Source organism: Colossoma macropomum, unplaced genomic scaffold (genome assembly GCF_904425465.1).
Source record: "Colossoma macropomum unplaced genomic scaffold, Colossoma_macropomum, whole genome shotgun sequence".
Taxonomy (NCBI): domain Eukaryota; kingdom Metazoa; phylum Chordata; class Actinopteri; order Characiformes; family Serrasalmidae; genus Colossoma; species Colossoma macropomum.
Window position 1 is genome coordinate 28,384,787 of NW_023494790.1, and position 19,306 is coordinate 28,404,092.

The 19,306-nt window shown below is 38.6% G+C and overlaps 2 protein-coding genes across 4 annotated transcripts; both read left to right on the forward strand.

Annotated features, from left to right (window-relative positions):
• The first annotated feature begins 468 nt into the window (after window positions 1–468).
• zgc:113274 (uncharacterized protein LOC552925 homolog) lies at window positions 469–5,259 on the forward strand. 2 transcript variants are annotated; one of them, XM_036572942.1, is made up of 2 exons: window positions 469–694; window positions 2,041–5,257. In XM_036572942.1, exon 2 carries the CDS (start codon window positions 2,049–2,051, stop codon window positions 3,156–3,158), a length of 1,110 nt encoding a protein of 369 aa, XP_036428835.1. In that variant the 5' UTR covers window positions 469–694; window positions 2,041–2,048; the 3' UTR covers window positions 3,159–5,257. The 2 variants fall into 2 exon arrangements, with proteins under 2 accessions (XP_036428835.1, XP_036428836.1); XM_036572943.1 differs by lacking the exon at window positions 469–694 and adding an exon at window positions 1,706–1,809 and having other exon boundaries at window positions 2,041–5,259.
• Window positions 5,260–8,309: 3,050 nt separating this feature from the next.
• Window positions 8,310–18,737, forward strand: adprm (ADP-ribose/CDP-alcohol diphosphatase, manganese-dependent). 2 transcript variants are annotated; one of them, XM_036572944.1, is made up of 4 exons: window positions 8,310–8,915; window positions 9,814–9,942; window positions 17,260–17,550; window positions 18,620–18,737. In XM_036572944.1, exons 1-3 carry the CDS (start codon window positions 8,357–8,359, stop codon window positions 17,547–17,549), a joined length of 978 nt encoding a protein of 325 aa, XP_036428837.1. In that variant the 5' UTR covers window positions 8,310–8,356; the 3' UTR covers window position 17,550; window positions 18,620–18,737. The 2 variants fall into 2 exon arrangements, with proteins under 2 accessions (XP_036428837.1, XP_036428838.1); XM_036572945.1 differs by lacking the exons at window positions 17,260–17,550; window positions 18,620–18,737 and adding an exon at window positions 11,675–14,341.
• The last annotated feature ends 569 nt before the right edge of the window (window positions 18,738–19,306 follow it).

The window sequence follows — 19,306 nt, forward strand, 5'->3', positions numbered from 1 at the left end:
AATTCAGCCTGGACTGCTTTTTGAATGAGGCATGAAAACAGGACAGCCAAACAGAGCAGAGCTTATTTATATTTATCAGTCACAAAGGCACAGTGACAGAAACAGCCTGTTAAAGATACTGTGAAAAATGGTCATTTAAAAATGAATAACAACTGGTTTTAGTATACAAACTCACACAAATGTTATAAAAAATACATCAGGGAAAAAAGCGTAATGCAAAAAATGATTGATTCAGGCCTAAAACGATTATTCCTAATGAAGTATTATACTAAATTATTAATGATGTATTACAGTAAATCATTAACCATATGAATACACTGATGAATAAATGAATACTCATAGATAAGCATAGATAAACTTCGATGCAGGTGGTCTACAGGACTGAATCACTTCACTTTTTTTCTTAATACACTGCCTCCTCCTAACAGTAGGTGGCGGTAATGCGCCTTGTTGTTCATGCTCCACCGATAACTCCAAGTGGAAAAAGAAGTTGTGTAGAGTTGCCGCTCTGAATGGCCACAAAAAGGCAATAAAAACCCTCCAAACAGGAGGAATAAAGGGCGCAAAAACGCGGCGCGTTTTCTTATCTGAACAATGGCTTAACCTCGCTGTGGTCTCATAGGTCGTCATGTGCTGACAAGTTCGACCAAACAGCGCTGCCTTTCTGAACTCAGACACTGAGCTTCAGCCGCATGTAAGTAACATAACATTAGCACTCGGGCTGCGTTCCAAAAGCCGCTCTTCTGTTCTAGACAGCTTAGCGAGGATATAGAAAACCTGCCGCCCCAACTGCGTTGTAGAACGCATAGCAAGTGCGTAGAATTTCATGAGACCTTTGGCCAGAACACTTTGCTGGTGTTTTTAATTGTTGTAGCACCATGACTTGATCTAGAACGCTTATCTAGTGCGTGCAATTCTATGCGTACTTGTTTGTGTTCTAGAAACTCACCGTTAACTATCGTGTAGAATTTCCTTGCGTAATTCCTCTGTTCTAGCCTCCTGAGACCCGAGCAACGTTGTTAAGTGCATTTTTAATTTCTCCTTGATATCTGCAGTATTAGCACCTGCTAACTATGTCAAAGTATTAACAACATGGTTGAAGTGGGCGCAGTTTGTTATTTATGATTGTGTGATTCCATTTAGGTGGTATATTAAGCTACTGTTGGTTTTCTGTGCTATGGTAATGCATAGAAAGCAACAGGAAACGTGTGTGTGTGTGTGTGTATATATATATACACATATACACACATACATACACACATACATACATACATACATACATACATACACATCGATCAGGCATAACATTATGACCTTGTTCATTTTATGTGGACAGGAACCCCATGGACCCTCACAGAGCAGGTACTATTTGGGTACATAGACTGTATGTGTATTATAGTAAGATTACAATAAGTGAACCCATCCTTGATACTTGATAGAGAACACACTTCTGTACATTTTAATACACAATTACTGTTTATTTGCTGAATTTAACATATTGGAATAAATAAAACATTTTTATAAAATATTATCCGTTTTCCTTTTTTGTTCCTTGTTGTGGATGTGTTAATATATTTCACTTAAAAAATCAACAAAACATGGAATTTGAAACATTTGCTTGTGATTATGTAGGACACAGGGAAGCTGAAATGTGATTGAGGGCACAGTGTCTCAGGAGGCTGGAATGTTTAGCTAAGGCTCAGAATTCTGGCCAATTTGTGTTCTAGAAAACATTTTCTCAGCTTTTACATAGATTTTTTTGCCTTCACAATATATTGCAGGCCTGAAAGCAAGTCTCCTGAAAAGAATGTAAGGCGTAATAAAGACAAAGTGTGGACACACTAAACACTGATTTTTTTTTAAATCATGTTTAGTGTAATTTTCTGTTAAATGTTTTCTGTTTTTCCTGACACTGCAAAATTAACTTGTACTTAGTGTCCGTTTTGATTGGAAATTGATTTGTTGTGACGTGGCAACTTTTCTTACTTAGTATTAAAAAAAAAAAAAGATTACAAAACTACTTTTTTTTCATTTTTGCAGGTAGGAAGATGGTGCGCAATTACATACGCAAGACAGAGAGAGGCAGTACACCTCCAGATATTATGCTGAGAGCAGTGAGGCAGGTGAAACTGCAGAACAGAACGATAAGAAGCACAGCAAAGGAGTTTGGAATACACTACCGCACGTTATGTCGATACTGCAGGAAGTTCACTGTGGAAGAGATTGAAGGGAGACAGATGGAGCCAACCACAACAGTGGGTTACATTAAAAACAAACTAATCCTACCTCTCGAGCTGGAAGAGAACCTGGTAAAATATATATCCAAAGAATCAGATGTATATTATGGCCTTTCACCGAAAGAAACACGAAAACTTGCTTACCAGTTTGCAGTTGCTCACAATATCAAGGTGCCAAAGGTGTGGTCTGATAACGAACAAGCATCTGCCGAGTGGTTCACGGGGTTCTTAAAAAGGCACACAACAAATACAGTAAGAACGGCGGAAGCAACAAGCCTTTCATGTGACAGTAGTAGACCAGTGTCCACCATCAAAAACAGTAGTGAAGTTCCATTCAGTACCAGCCCAGTGTCCACCAATGAATCCAGCACTGAAGCTCCAGGCAGTGCCAACCCAGTGTCCACCACTGAAAACAGCAGTGCAGCTCCAGCCAATACCAGCCCAGCGTCCACCACTGAAAGCAGCAGCAAAGCTCCATCTGGGAATAAAAGTGTTTCTGTGCCAAGCACCAGATCCATGCCAGTTTTTCCATCCCTAGAACATCTGAGGTCATTACCCAAATCTGGGGCAAGGAAAACTGTTAAACGTATAGTGAGAAAATATGCAATCTTGACTGACACACGGGTGAAGGAAGAGTTGGAGCAAGACAGGGCAAAGTCTTCGCAAAGAACAGAGGAGAAAATTCTCCCAGGACAAAAGACAAAGAGGGCTGTGGGAAAGAAAGAAGTTAGGTTTGATGAGCTATCAGATGAAGCCGAATGCTTTTGTCTGGTATGCCTTGGACCGTTCTCGAGCGGTGGGACCAGTCAGCCGTGGGTTAGGTGCTGCAGATGCCAAAATTTGTCCCATGAAGCTTGCACATCGGAGTATCGCGTTATACTCTGCCACAACTGTGGATCATTTGATTCTGACTCGGAATAAACTTAAACAATCACAGTTATCACCTCACTGTAAAACCTGATAAGTTCAGTAAGCTCAAATGGTTTGAGGAAACCAACTGCCTTAAACTATTTAAGTAACTCAAATCATTTGACCATAAACTGAGTATGAACAACACACATTTTGTCATTGTATGCACTTAAGTACATTGAGTGAACTGTACTAACTCCGTTCATTCTGTTAATATGATTGAGTATTTCAGACTTATATGTAACTTATAGAACATATAGGAGTTGTCACAGTAACTTAAATTCACTGCCTTTACACAAATCTTGAGTTACGTTGAACTAACTCAGTTAAAAAAGCTTGGCTATAATTGTAACAAATTCATACTGTATTGCAGAAACCTATTGAAAACAATCCCTTAAACCGTTAAACTTGATACTACTCTGGACCATCATCATTACTAAATGCTGACATTTTTACCCAGAGTGCAACAGTGGTCACTGCAGTGTTCAACCACCACAGACCCACACTCAACAGGATTGGACATGGCAACTCATCATGGCTCACTCAACGTTGATTTTAATAAACCAAAATCAGTGTAAACTAAGACTAGATGAGTTGCCCAAAAATAGAACAGACACCCAAAGGGGACGTAGGCTGGGGAGAATGACAGTATGCACATGGTAGGTTAAACAAGGTGGAAAGATGTGCCCAGTATGCAAATTTATGGTCCCAAAAGCCAATGGGAATGGTGTGAGTTTTATTCAAGAAGGTTACATTGACCAAAAAGTAAAGCCGAGAAGTCTTACATACAACATACTAAAAGTTCAAAGTCCAAAACATTTAAATTAAACATTTATGCAGTCTCATATTTCTCAGCTCAACTACTGAATTAACTGATAACCCCTATTGTGCTGAGGCAGCCTGTGACTCCTGATAGGCATCAAAATTATTTCACACACTTCACTGCCATCACTTAACATGGGTAATTCTGAACAGGCTAAAACTAAGAGTAGTCTATGGACTAAACAGTCTGTTGTCCCACATATAGTTAGAAGAGGGGAAATCGATACAGCCACACTAACTTATTGGCCTGTTTGTATTTGCCTGAAAAGTAACTTAAAGAAAAATGGTGAACATAAAACATTTGGCCTTCTGCTCATTGACCGCTGGGATAGGCTCCAGCTCCCCCACGACCCAGAAGGATAAGCAGCTTAGAAGGTGTGTGTGTCTACATAACATTTGAACTAAGTCACCTTAACTCAAACTATGCTAAAAAATGATCACACTCAAAATGTTTAACTTATCTCAACAATTCAATTTTTAAATAGTTTTGAAAATAGTTTTGTTTTCTGTTTAAGTGACTCCAACTTTGTGTAGTATTTAAGTTGTATTAACTTAATTCTTTCACTAAGATGTGCATTTAGGTTTTACAGTGCTGCGATAACAAAGGTGTATTCATATTTAATATTTCTCAATTGTCGCTCATTAAATCATCCAAAGAAATTCTGTGGAAAATGTGGATTCTAAACTTTCAACTGATGCCACAATTGTATTTGTATTTGCATAACAGGAGATGTAATTTAAATTTGATGAAGGTTATTGTTATACCTCCAGGCTTATTCTTATCTACCGGATGTGCGGAAATTGAACTGTTGCAGATAGAATGTAAAAATGTTAATGCAGTTGATTACATAACTGTGTGATTAATTGTGTAATTAAATTTAAATAGTACAGCAAAGAAACACCAGTAACTAGGCTTCTAAGGACTAAGCTGTTTTAGTTGCCCTTTTCAGCTGTTTTTCCACACATGCTGGGAAGACCTAACTGTAGAATAATTTCATATTGTTATCAGAATGGTTACTTCCCTAGAGGCTTTTTCATTGAAAGAGGTTCGCATGCCCACAGTTTTCCTGTATATTACACATAGTTTACAGTACGTCTGTTTTTACGAAGGTGTTACATTAGATGAATTGAATTCATCAATGAATTCTGATGCTGATTTTCTAATCTGTAATTGTGGTTGTACTGCCATGCTTGAACAAATTGTATGAATGAATGATTAAAGTATAAAAAATGTTCATCGACATCAATATAAGCATAGTTCTCCGTTTTGTTGACAAGAACAACAAAACAACAACAACGTTAAATGTGACTTTGACAACACCTTCCCTAAGCATGACAACCAGCCCCACCATGACTAAAGTTGTGTATATTGGCTCTGTAGTCATTAATTTAAAGAAATGCAATTTTTAAACATGGACCGTGATACGTTAAGATGTTTTTTTAAATCATGTATTAGAATCATTTGTATAGTGAATAGTATTTTTAATCTAGTGATTTGCAAAAGTTTGGGCACCCTTGGTCCAATGACATTGTTTGTCTAAGAGAAAATAAGCACACATCTTCTACAGAGAACATACTTCTGCACATTTTAATGCACAATTACTGTTTATTTGTTGAGTTTAACATATTGGAAAAAAATAAAATCTAAAATGTAGCATGTGCACATTAAATATTTTGTTTTACTTTTTTGTTTTGTTTTACTCAGAATCAGATTGTTAAAATTTAGTAGTACATTTTAATATCTCTGTAGTGGTAAAACCTTTTAGCCATATTACCAGGGTTCTGATTTTGTACCCAGAGATCTTGTTAGTTTAGCCTGAAAGCCTGTTTGCTGTAAGCGCTACTAAACGAAGAGTTTGAGCCAAAGGAGTCGGTTTTTGTGTTGATCCAACTAAATGAAAAGAGCCATAATGGCCATCACAAGCTGTGCAAGTGTGCAAGCTGCTTTCCACTGCATTTTAATTTCAAACAGTCCTAACGCTGCAGTGTTTACAGCATGCTTACGAACTTTACAAAACGCATTTCCCCCTAGTTTTAACTTCTCAGTGCAGTCAAATTAAACTCTGTATTGCTTAGCATCCATTTTGGTAGTCTATTTAAATGCCAGTGAGCAAAATCAACATTCTTAGCTTTAATTTGATTGTGCTGTATTAGCTAATAACACTAGGCAGTACTCTGGAAGGACATAGCTGAGTCCAGTCATGATGTTTCTGCAATAACACAGTCCAGCAAAACAAGTTTTTAAACCATGAGATTTACATTCACTGCCGTGAGACCTGAGCGAAAACAAAAGACGTGAGTCTTGTGTTAAACCAGCAGTACTTAACTAAACCGCGAGACTTGACAGCTATACGTTTGTTATTGTTGTCTTCGTTGGGTAATTAGCCTTATTGCAACATGCGCAATGTGAGGTAGGACAATTTTCTCATCATGCCTAGTAAATATAGTAGCATTTGGCTGGTGGCACGCATCACTTAAAACAATCTGTATCTGTATTTCCACATAATGAATACACATAATTAAGTGATGGGCAGTTTAGGTCAGAATCTGTTCTCACAAGGTTGCTCCTCAATCAAAATACTTTTCACAGTTTTTACAAGGAAGACACAAATGCAAGCATTGCAGAAGTCTGTATACTTTGATCCAGTTGAAAAATTTCTTCAGGTTTGTGCTCGGAGAGCTCAGGGAACATATGGAGCAAAGGAAATTTTAGGCTTTTTAATGGAAATTAAAAATATGGGGTTAAGAAAGTGAACAATGTGACATGCAGTCTTGTTATCCGTACTTGTTATTTCTAGAACGCCCAGCTAGTGTGTAGAACTGCATGTGGACTGTACACTAGTACTAGTGTTCTAGTACACTATAATGTGCGTGCTTGTGATCTAGGGGCTTCATGGAGGTTACTAATGGCTGTCCTAATGGTCCTATGACCCTTGTAACCTAGGCCCACTTTGTGACTGACCTATATAAAACATGAATAATAATGTAATGTAATAAAAATAATGTAAAGTATAACAATGTAATGTAATTTAAAACATGAAAAATAACAAACATTCTAAATAAATAAAGTTCTCACAATTAATTACACTAACCCCAAGGCCAGTGACCTACTCTGTGGGCTTCCTCACATTCCTCCCATTGGCTTCCATCACGACTACCTAAGCATTTTCTGTTCTTCTTTTGGGAATGAGGCACAGAAAAGGCGCTAGCCGGTCACAGAGTGGTGTTAGGTTAAGAGGGTCCTAAGGCCTTTACAACACCAGTTGTTAGTAACCTCCATGAGGTTTTGCGAATCTGCCTGCAAAATGCCTGAGTCTGTGTATGACTGCATGGTGGGAAACCTCCAGATGGGAGAGGTGCAACTATGGGTGGACCGTAGCTTTAAACTATTGGCTGTTGAGAAGTCTGGTGGGTTTTCTGTGATACTGGGTTCCATGTTCCTGCTGGCAGAACAGAATTATCCTGCTAATTAAATGAAAAATCTTGTGTGCGATCAAAGCATGAGCAGATTGTGATGTCCATCTGATTTTTTTTAGTAATGTAAAATCTAAAATATTTCATAGCATTGAGATAAAAGGTAAAGCACAAAATGTTGTAAAGCATACTGGACCCCCTAGAGTAAATCTGATTCACATACATTTGTATTAGAGCAATAATGAAGCATTTAATAGAACACAAACCCATTCAGTTTAAGGAGAACTCCACTGATTTTTCAAATTTTCTGCATAAGTCAGTCATTGAGATGTAAACAGAGTCATTCCGGGTGGTTCATTGTAGAGAAACTTAGCAATTCTGATTTCTTTACAGTGAAGGTGATGGGAACCAAGGGGGTATAATGTCCAACACTATAAATACAGCCATTTTATTTAATATCCCAAACCCCCACTGAACATACACGTGTCTTCTCACTTGAAAATGTAGCATTGATGGCTAAATAGTGGTACCTCTCTGCCATAAAAGGATTAAAAAAATGTACATTTTAGGCCAAAGTCTTATCTCAAAACAATGTCTCAGGCATCAGGCAGCGTATTCATAGCCATTTCCATGCAACAACTTTCTGTGAAGGAGCTTTCAGACGCATTAAACTCTTCAGACGTCTGGTTCCTATCACCTCTAGAATGGAGCGTGTCACACTGAACCACTCTGAATGAGTTTGTTTACATGCGAACCCTTTAATCATACAGACATTTTGAAAAACCGCCCGAGTTGATCCAACCTACAGCAATACGAACTTGGAGTGCTTAAGTAGTGCGCAGCATTCTGGAAGCCCATTGGCCGGAACGCTAGTGCACTATCACGCGGTTTGGAGCGCGGCCCTCCTCGGCCAGTTTGTCATTTCCGCATGTCCCGCTCGCTACTAGAGCCGCGCTGAACTTAGAGACGCGCTCATGGGGGACGGAGCGGCTCCGCTGTTTACGTTCGGCGTGATCGCTGACATTCAGTATGCCGACATGGACGACGGCTATAACTACCACGGCACGAGGAAACGCTACTATCGGAACAGCCTGCGAATCCTGAGCGACGCGGTCAGGTGGTGGGAAGAGGGAGAGGAGCCGGAGCGGAGGCCCGGCTTCATCCTCCAGCTCGGGGACATCATCGACGGCTTTAACAGGCGACGCTACGCGTCTAAGAGAGCGTTGCAGACCGTCCTAGACGAGTTCAGCAACTGCACGGCCGAAGTGCATCACGTGTGGGGCAACCACGAGTTTTATAACTTCAGCAGAGACGAGCTGTTCAAGTCCGTCCTCAACAGCCGGGATAAAGGCGAGGGCAGTATGGAGGAGGTGTACGCTTACCACTTCAGCCCTGCTCCCAAATTCCGCTTCGTCGTGCTAGATGCCTACGACCTGAGCATTTTAGGGAGAGATGAATCGAGTGAGAAGTACAAGCAGTCGATGAAGATCATCCGAGAGCACAACTGCAACGAGGAGCTGAATGAGCCATCAGGTACATGAACATGCAGCTTTAGAAATGATTGGCTTGGAGGGGAACTCCACCGATTTTTCAGAATTTCCGCATAATTAAATGTTAATGTCAACAAAGTGATTCAGCGTGGTTTGGTGTGAAATGCTCTGTTCTAGAGAAACTTGTCTGAATTGTTCATAGTGGTGGTAAAAGGAACCAGACGTCTGAACTCGTTAACGGCCATTAAGTCAAGTCAAAGTTTATTTATGTAGCGCTTTTTACAGCAGGCGTTGTCACAAAGCAGCTTTACAGAAAAATCCGGGTCCAAACCACAACGAGCTTCTTCAGTGGTGACAGTGGCAAGGAAAAACTCCCTAAGAGCAAGAAGAGGAAGAAACCTTGAGAGGAGCCAAGACTCGAAAGGGGAACCCATCCTCCTCTGGTTGACACAGGATAGCGAACAGTAACACAAGAGCAAAATGAACAGAGAATAATGTTTTATCATTAGTATAGAATATTAAAATACAGAAAAGGGGAAATGCTCCCCGTAGTTTTGTGATAAAGTTTTGGTCTAAAACTTAGTTTAACCAATTCATTTTAATCCATTCATGGTGGAGGGATACATAAGGGGGGTTTTAAGGTAAAATAGGCCCCAAAGAAAACTTATTTTGTCAGATTGACCATTTTAACCATCAACATTACATAAAAAAAGTCAGAGGACACGTGTATGTTCACTGGTGGTTTTGGAAAGTAAATAAAATGGCTGTATTTGCATTGTAGACTTTGTAGAAATCGGTCGGTAGGTTTATCTACACTGACCATTTTACATCAAACCATCCTCAATGACTTTATTTATATCTGAACCACTGCATTATATCGAATTCTCCTTAAAATGATGACTTAAAAATAGATAATCTGTTTGTGAATGAATGTGCTTCAGTTTCAGCCTTTTCTATGCTGGAAGGAAGGTTTGTGAAGTTCAATGGAGGATTCAGCCAAGAACAGCTCGACTGGTTGGACAGGGTTTTAGTCAGTGCGGATGAGAATGAGGAAAAAGTCACACTTGTGTGTAAGTATTCTGGTGACTGGATCATCATCCAGACACAGCACGTTAACACTAACCCAGTGGTCACCGACTCGCCTCCTGCGTCTAAAGTGTGGTTTCCTTATTATCTAACACTCATGTATCCGATCCAGCCAGGGAACGGTTTCTGAAGATGTTAATTAGCTGGAGCAGGTGTGACAGATTGTGTTTGGGACTACACTCTGCAGGAAAGTAGACCTTTAGGGCCAGGGTTGGTGACCACTGCACTAGCCCCGTCTATATCTTTAATTAAATAAGCTTTCTTTTTGGATATTTATTTATATTAGTGATACCTCGAGTTGTACATAGCAAGGCTTAAATTTAAAACATGCTTATATTAAATTATTGTCTGTCCATACTTGGGTCTATACTTAAGCTGAACCCCCTGAGTATATTGGTAGCCACCCAGCTTCAAACATGGATTGTAAAAAAAAGCCAGGCCAGGTATGTGAAATGCTAATAAAAACAGACAGCCATAATTTGTCCATTTTAGGCTGTATTTAAGCAAGAGCAGTGCAAAGCTATTTAATGTCAGCTCATTTTTTTGTGAATATACACCCATTCTGAAGTGAATGCTTGTAAGTTCTGAAAAAGTTGGGACAAGGGCTATAAATGTTGTGAAATTAAACAGATGATTGTCATGCTTATGTGTAAACGTAGCATCTAGGGAAAATGTAGTCCTTTAGGAGCAAGGATGGGTTGAGTTTTGCCACTTTGCCAAAAAAAAACACATAACACAACATTCCACAACATTAAAAGATTCAAGGTGAAGAATCTGGTGAAACCTCTGTGTGTAATGGGCAAGGCCAAAAACTACAACTGAATGCCTGAGTCCCTCAGATGGCACCCTATTAAAAATCGATATCTGTGATGGATATCACCACACATGCTCAGGAATACTTTTTCAACCTGTTATCAATGACACCATTCCCAACTGTATTAGTGCCCATGACCTGGGTAATTTGTGCATCTGTGAATACAACATGTTTCTCCATTTTTGTAGATTTTTATTTTTCTACATCATTTGAACACAGCAGCTGTCCTTTACATTGTGTGAAAATTGCTTGGAATAAAATCACTTGCACATAAAGTAAAGGCGTTTTTGCCTTTTCCTGTAATGTTACTATTTTGTAGATACTTATTTTTCTTTGGACACCGATGATATGCTGCCTTCTGGACGACGTCTTTTTCAAGGATGTCCATGCTTATTTCGACATGACAACAGCAAGAAACACTCTGCATGTCTTACAACAGCATGGCTGCATAATCAGAGATTGCAAAATAGAGTTCACTAACCACTGCTTTCTGTTTTAATTAGCAATTCACATATTGTAAAATTTTTACAATGTAACTAAAATACTCACAAATGTATGTGCCGCAACAATTTCAGTGGTCGTGCAAAATGAATTGAAGCATTGAGTAACAACATAAATGCAGTATTTAAATATTTCTGCATACCATGCGATCTTGAAACTAAATCTTATGTACAATCCAGCAGTCTCACTCCAAAAGAGCAGGCAACTGCCTGTGATGGTATGTTTCCCATCAGAGAGATACAATCCGCTGCCTGGAAGTGTGTGAACACAGGTATGCGGTTAGCCAGTCAGAATGCAGCTGACAAAATCCTGATAGTTGTGGCTGGCTTAATGTGCAAAAGAGGCCTGCCAGTTACAGCAGTTTGGGACTGAGACCTCATTTCTCTCCCCCTTTTTTTCAGGTCACATTTGTATTCATCCTTACTCTACCTGCTCTCTTTGCCTTGCATGGAACTATGACAAGATCCTGTCTATTGTGAACTCTCATAAGAGTGTGGTGTGTTTCATGGCTGGACATGATCATGACGGAGGCTACTACAGAGATGAATATGGTGTTCATCACCTCACACTGGAGGGGGTTATTGAGACCCCTCCAGAGAGTAATGCTTTTGGGACTGTATATGTATATGAAGACAAAATGGTCCTCAGAGGATGTGGAAGGACATCTGACAGGGTGCTGATGTATCGATAAGGCACATGTTGGTCATGTTGCCCATGTGCTGTCATGCTTTATGAATACAAAGGGTATAACAAGAAAATATACTACAGATATATATTTTTACGTGGTGATGGGAACACACCAAACATTGGCTTTGATTATTTTGTATTTTGGTGCAAAATACTGTGATCCTTTGCTGATTTATATCATGTGCATAAAAATATGTGCAGTAAAATATTTTCCAAATGTTTATGTGTGTGTGTGTGTATATATATATATATATATACACACACACATACATATATATGGGTTTAAAGGGAATAAATCTGAGCATGTGCATGTTTTATTAATATATTTATTTATTTATTTGTTTTTTATTTATATTTTAGTACTAAATACTGTTTAATACTGAATACCCAAATCTGCGTCTCAATTTCTGTCTGATCTAAGTGAACTGCTTACAATGAATGGCCTTATCCATCTGTTCTGCTATTATATTACTGGGTGAATTTAATATTCATGTTGACACAAACTGTTCACTTTCCACTGAGCTCCTGACAGACCTTGAATGTTTTGGTTTTACCCAGCATGTTGATTTCCCTACTCATAGTCATGGTTGTGGTCATATACTACACTTGTTATGTTGCACTGGTCTCAAAAATATTTCTGTTACTGGTTCCTTTGTTGGTTTTACTGACCATAAGCCCATTAAAAGTTATCTCAGGACCCCAACTACTAAACCTCTTATGAAAACCACTATCCCTTTCTGTTACCTTAATTCTGTTGACCTTCATCTGTTTTCCAGATCTCTTCAGACTTCACTTCTTTCAGACCTTTCCGATCTCTCCTGTCCTGATGTCATGGTTTCACTTTACAATGACACTATTTCTAACATATTCACTTTCTTGCTCTTCTCAAAACTAAACTGGTTCCTGCTTCTCGTACCTCCCCGTGGTTCACCCCTGAGCTCAGAGCAATGATATACTCTGTTTAGGACCATACACAAATTTCTTCAACCCCCCACGTCATCTACTGTCTGTTCCCCTGTTCATTGCCAGGCTTTTCTTGATTACTTTAGGGATAAAATTAACACCATCAGCAGTTTCCCACTGTAGCACAGTCCTCTTTCTCCCAAATTACTCAAGCTCAGAATGTTGACAGTCTATCTGCTTTCACCTCTGTTGATTCATCTCCAGTTTCAGATATTATTTCTAAGTCTTCTTTTCAACACTTCCCCTACCGCATTTTCGAAATCCTGTTTTTTTGTCATTTCTTATCTTATAGCTCACCTTATTAATCATTGGTTCTCCTCGTGTTCTCTCCCCACTTCTCTCAAAATAGCTGCTGTGACTCCCATTCTTAAGAAATCTGGATTAGATACTTCATTACTTTCCAATCACAGACCCATCTCCAATCTCCTTTCTTTAGCCAAAGTGGTGGAAAGAGTTGTGGCCTTCCAGCTTCAGGATTTTCTCAGCAGAAATAATCTATATGAGCTTTTCCAATCTGGCTTCCGCAACCTGCACAGTACTGAGCCTGCCCTGTTAAGATTTGTTGGTGATCTTTTAATGGTGGTTGTCTTAATATTTTCATCATCCTTGATCTCACTGCAGCCTTTGACACTGTGATCATGATATACTTAATTCCAGACTTTCATCCATAGGCATTTCAGGCTTAGCTCTTGCTTAGTTCTGATCCTATCTTACTAACAGGCAATGGTTTATCTCTAGGTTCACACAAGTCATCCACTGCTCCAGTTACTCAGGGAGTGCCCCAAGGTTCTGTCCTTGGACCCATTCTTTTCATATTATACATCTCACCACTCTGATCTTTCGAAATCATGGGCTTAAGTTCCACTGTTATGCTGGTGATATCCAGATCTACATAAGCACTGCTTCCCCTACAGTCTTAGCTCAGTCATATGCATTACAGATTTAAAACACTGGTTGGACAATCATTTTTTTAAACTAAATGCAGACAAAACTGAAGTCTTGTTAGTTGGTCCTAAAACACTGGTTTACATCTTTTTCAGTCTCACTGTGAATGTAGATGGTATTCTTATTAAATCAGTTCAAGTCAGTAAAATCCTTGGATTCATTTTTAATTCTTCACTTTTTATTTGAGCCCCATATTGAGTCTCTTACTGAGACTGCATTCTACCATTTGTGTTACAGTGCACACCTCCACCCTCAGCTTAATACCTTAATTTTCTGCCCCATTGATTATTGCAACTCCCTTTTCAATGTTCTCCCTGTTAATTTGCTCAACCAGCTTTAGTTCATTCCAAACTCAGCAGTCAGTCCTCACCCTTACCAAGCGCACTGCACACATCACTCCCATCCTCCATCAGCTTCAGCTTCACCAATATCCTCCCATATCAATTATAAACTTCTCCTATAAGCTTCAAAGTGTGAAGGTTTTTCTTCTCAGGTTTGTGAAATATATAAATTGTTATAAAAAGTTTTTTTTGGTCAGTGAAAAATCATATATTGTTAGAATGTATACTTTAAAATATATATATATCTTTTGAGAAACTATTTTGCTTCAAACACCAGTAACACAGCTGACAAATCATAAAATATTATTATTATTATTATGAATAATAATAATAATAATAAATGCTCTATAAATCACAGTTGTTAAGCTCCCTCTTTTTATTATAGTAAGCATCATTTAAAAGGCCTGTCACAGTCCCTGCCTGTGAGCTCAGCCAGTTCTGCTCTATTAAAATAACAAATTTCACTGATGCTGTTTGAAAACTTAGAAACTAGCTTCCAGAAGTGGTCCAAGAACAGCTGCCACAAAATAAAGTTTTTATGAATAAAATCTAAAGCTTAGTGGTGTTCCTGAATGAAAACAGAGTCTGCTCTGTTTAGGTGAGGTTGGGTCTCTCTTTACTTAAGAACAGCATTCTTTCTTCATTAGTTTCATATTAGCATGATCAGATGCTTTGAAACATTGTTTACAGAGTTTATGCCGCTCAAAGTCAAGTAATCAGTCAAAGTCACGCAGTCAGCTCACACATTATGCACAAGGACAGGCAAATAATCTATATAGGGGAAAGTATGTGAAAGTATGTTACATGTGATTAATTGTCCTCTTATATAACTTTATGTAATTAATGTTATTACAAGAATTTAAACTGTAATGTATTACATGACTTTGTTACAGGAAAATGTAATCACATTACTGTAACATGTAACCTTTTACCACATTACCCCTAATAGGCTTTGGCCAAAACATAGGATCCAAGAGTAGCTAGATTATTTCTCTTACTAACAGTCACAGTAATGCCATATATCTCATGTTCCACAAATTTTAATATATGTAACCAGCATCCAACCCAGCTGTATACAACTGAGTACAAGGACTAGAGAAATACCAGCATCTAGAATGAACAGTATGATTGTCAACTAGCTATTAATTTTCTCAGTAAAATTCTTTATTTCATGAACAAAACTCACATTCCTTATATAGGTTACTAAAATTCAGTCTCACAAGTTACAGTTCTGCCTGTCCTTGGAAAGCCTGGTGCAGTTTTCCGTTAAATGTGTCTGAGAACCACATACTATGACAGGAAACAGCATCCCAGTGCCATACAAAATAACTAACCACAGCTTTAGTAGAAAATGTAGGGGTGGTTTTTTAAAGCAGTGCTGCAACCAAAAGAACCTGCAGGAAACAAATGCATTGGCAAACTTGCAAATGTAAAAAAAACGCTTAAAAGCTAGTAAATGTTTCATAGAAAACTTCTGAATAACTTTTTAAAGATGTAATGCCATGACCATCACAAATCTTTTGTACTGTCTAGCTATTATCTCGTGTTAGCCAAACAAAATGCAGTTGACGAAATCCAGATAGTGACCAGTTTACAGTGTCAAAGATATCAGATGCTCTGTCTATTTGTGGGGGCGGAGCGACTGAGGCTGAGACTACTACAAGCCTGCAAGTTATCCATTTATGTGGCTCTGTCTTTACTGACCAAGGCCCCAACCTGTTGTGTCAAAGAAAAATAGGAACAAGACTTACAACACCAAATTAGTAATGAAGACTGGAGTAAGATCTGAGGCTTACAGTCACTAACTCCATTTTGGAAAGAGTTTCAAAAGTAGATAGTGTCCATTTTCTTTAGAACTCACAGATTATAATGAACATAAATTTGAACCAGACAGTTGAGTGTGGAAAGAAAGCCTGGCTACACAGATCTAGTGGAAAATATTACATTCCTTTTTAAACTATAAATGGAGGATTTTTATGAAAGATGGTCAGTGCTTAGAGAACTGAATGGCAAGGAATTAAATTGTGTATAACTTGTTTGCTCAAGGATTGTACTGATGCAAGTAGATAACGATGAAATTTATAAAACCACAGCACCTTTTTCTTCTTCTGTTTTCCTTATTTTTTCTTTACTAAAATAATTTTTGCAGAACAAACTGTAAATCTTCTTCTTCTTCTTCTTCTTCTTCTTCTTCTTCTTCTTCGCAGACCAAACTCAAAGTAGTACAGGCTTAGTTATGTTGTTCCCATTACTCAGGCAAGTGAGAGCCCAATCAGCCTAAAGGGGGTGCCACTCTGCAAATATGTTTAGGCTTGCAACTCAAGAATCTTTTTTTTCTGCTAATTTAAGCAAAAAAAGCCTTAAGAAACATTAAGCTCTGCCCACTTGCATTTTTTTTTGCTAATTTGCATATTATGCAAAATCTATTTTTATAAACTAGCCATAGGTTTTTCCACCCATCACGTAACTAGTATCAAAATATCCACAAGACTGTGAGCCTCAATAATTATCAAAAACATGTTGGCAATTCACTCTGTTAAATTTCAAAAAAATTGATCATGATTGCAGCCTTGGTGTTTCTGACTTAATTAGGGGGTGCTATGGCACACAAAGAGGCATAAGAATAGTTAATAAACATATTGCCATAATTTTCTGCAGATCTTATCTTTGAACTGTTTGCCAGGTATGTTTGTATGTATGGTCATGTTCATAACGATCGTGTACGTAATCCCCACACCACAGACCTCATTGTGCTGTTTCATGCTTGGACCCCACGTATTGCCACTTGCAGCTATATTTTGTTCGTATTATTATTGTGATTTTGGTATTGTTATTATGAATAACATTTTTTTTCTTTAATTCTCTTGATCATTCTCTTTATTGGCCTTCTCTGTGGAGCATGTTTCTATTGTTTCTGCATTATATAGTAAATGTGTACTCAGTAAAAAATGGAAAAACACTGACAAAAAATTAAGTTGCAAAAAAAAATGCTAGTTAAAGCAATTTGGGATTGATGCCTTCATTTCTTTCTCCTTTTCCCATTTTTTCAGGTCACCTACCTGTTCATCCCTTCTCTACTGACTCTATTTGCCTTGCATGGAACTATGACAAGATCCTGTCTATTCTGAACTCTCATAAGAGTGTGGTGTGTTACATGGCTGGACATGATCATGACGGGGGCTACTGCAGAGATGAATATGGTGTTCATCACCTCACACTGGAGGGGGTTATTGAGACCCCTCCAGAGAGTAATGCTTTTGGGACTGTGTATGTATATGATGACAAAATGGTCCTCAGAGGAAGAGGAAGGACATCTGACAGGGTGCTGATGTATCGATAAGGTGCTCTCATAAATTATTATAATAAAGAGTGCATAACTAAGAAAATATACTAAAGATATATATTTCTATGATGTGGGGAATATGCCAAACATTATTTATTATTTATATTTTAGTGCAAAATACTGTGGTCCTATGCTGTCAAACCCTTTGCTGTGAAAATGAATTAATATATTTACCATCTTTATATGTGCATAAAAATGTGCAGCAAAATATTTTACAAATGTATATTTTTATACATATATGGGTGGAAAGGGAATAAATCTGAGCATGTGCAATTACTGAATGATATAAAAAGCCCCATTTTAATGGAATGTAAGGAACAGTACATTGTAGAAGTATGTTGTCTAAATGGTTGAGTGTTAATAAATATTTTCACAGAATGTATGGTGAGTTCAGGTAAAGTGCTTGTTTTTGAGCGATGAGAGGCAATCAAATGTAGATATTATAATTAGTGGAAGGGGGTATGGTTAGCACAAGCACATGGTAAGTGAACTGTCACAAAAGATTATATTACAGTAAATCACTGTGGTTTATTATGATCTTTTATCATACTTTGAAAGCTCTGGTTGTTTCTGGTCAAGTTGGACTCATTAAAGGGAACCAAATTCGTGCATAATTAAATGGTTAAGATGCAGACAGCCATTCAGAGTGATTTAATGTGAGATGTTCTAGGGAAACTGACAGAATTGTCAGTTTCCCTAGAAACTGTGGTGGTGATAGGAACCAGACGTCTGAAGAGTTTAATGCGTCGCAACCTCCCTCACAGACAGTTATTAAACGAAATAGTTAAGAAAATGCTGCCTGATGCCTGAAACGCTGTTTTACAATAGTTTTAAGCTCTTATAGCGATAAGCTTTTAGCTTAAAATGCACTTTAAAAAAAATCTGTTCATAGCAGACAGGTATATGCAGGATGTTAATATGGTCAATATTGAACCCAAAGAAAAGTTTATTTTTCACAGATGTACTACTATGTTGCTATCATAAACATTACATATAAAAACTGAAGACACATGTAGGTTCACTGCTGATTTTGGATGGTAAATACAATGGCTATATTTGTGTTGTAGACATTGCAACTGTAACATTGGAGGCCCCCCTCTAATGCGCAGCTCCCGAGGCACGGAAAGGAACACACCAAGGGAGCTGGTACAGAGGGGGAGGCTGAAAACAAGAGCTGGACAAGAGACTGACCTAAGAAACAGACAAGAAACTAGACAGGAATGCACAGGGGAATGGACAGGAAACTAGTCAAAAGACTGGACATGAGACTAGACAAAGTGCTAGATGGGAGACTGGACTGTGGACTGAACATGGGACTGGGCAGGAGACAAAGGACAGGACAAGACATTGATTATGAGGCTGGACGGGAAACAAAACATGAGGCGGGACTACGGGCTGGACAGAAGAGGAAACAATAGACAAGACTGGGGACGCAACTTTAGATGGAAGTGGAACGAGAACAGGAGACTGGACTGGAGATGAGACAGGAGGGAGAACTGAAGATTGGATTGGAGAACAGAGAGAAAACTGGACCTGAGACAGGACAGCAGATAAGACAGGAGACTGAGCTGGAGACTGGACAGGGGAACAGACAGGTGACTGGACAAAAGACTGGGTAGGAGGCTGGACAAATGGCAGAACAGGAGAGGGATTTAACATAGACATGGGTACAAGAACAGACAGGGTTACTGGGAGAGGGATGGAGACATTGACAGGAACAGATACAAAAAGACCAGAGATACAGGAACAGTGAT

Coding starts and splice junctions, on each gene's coding strand:
- adprm (XM_036572944.1), top strand. CDS start 8,357: ATGGGGGACGGAGCGGCTCCGCTGTTTACGTTCGGCGTGATCGCTGAC. Junction 8,916..9,813: donor GGAGCTGAATGAGCCATCAG/GTACATGAACAT, acceptor AATGTGCTTCAG/TTTCAGCCTTTTCTATGCTG. Junction 9,943..17,259: donor GGAAAAAGTCACACTTGTGT/GTAAGTATTCTG, acceptor CCATTTTTTCAG/GTCACCTACCTGTTCATCCC.
- zgc:113274 (XM_036572942.1), top strand. CDS start 2,049: ATGGTGCGCAATTACATACGCAAGACAGAGAGAGGCAGTACACCTCCA.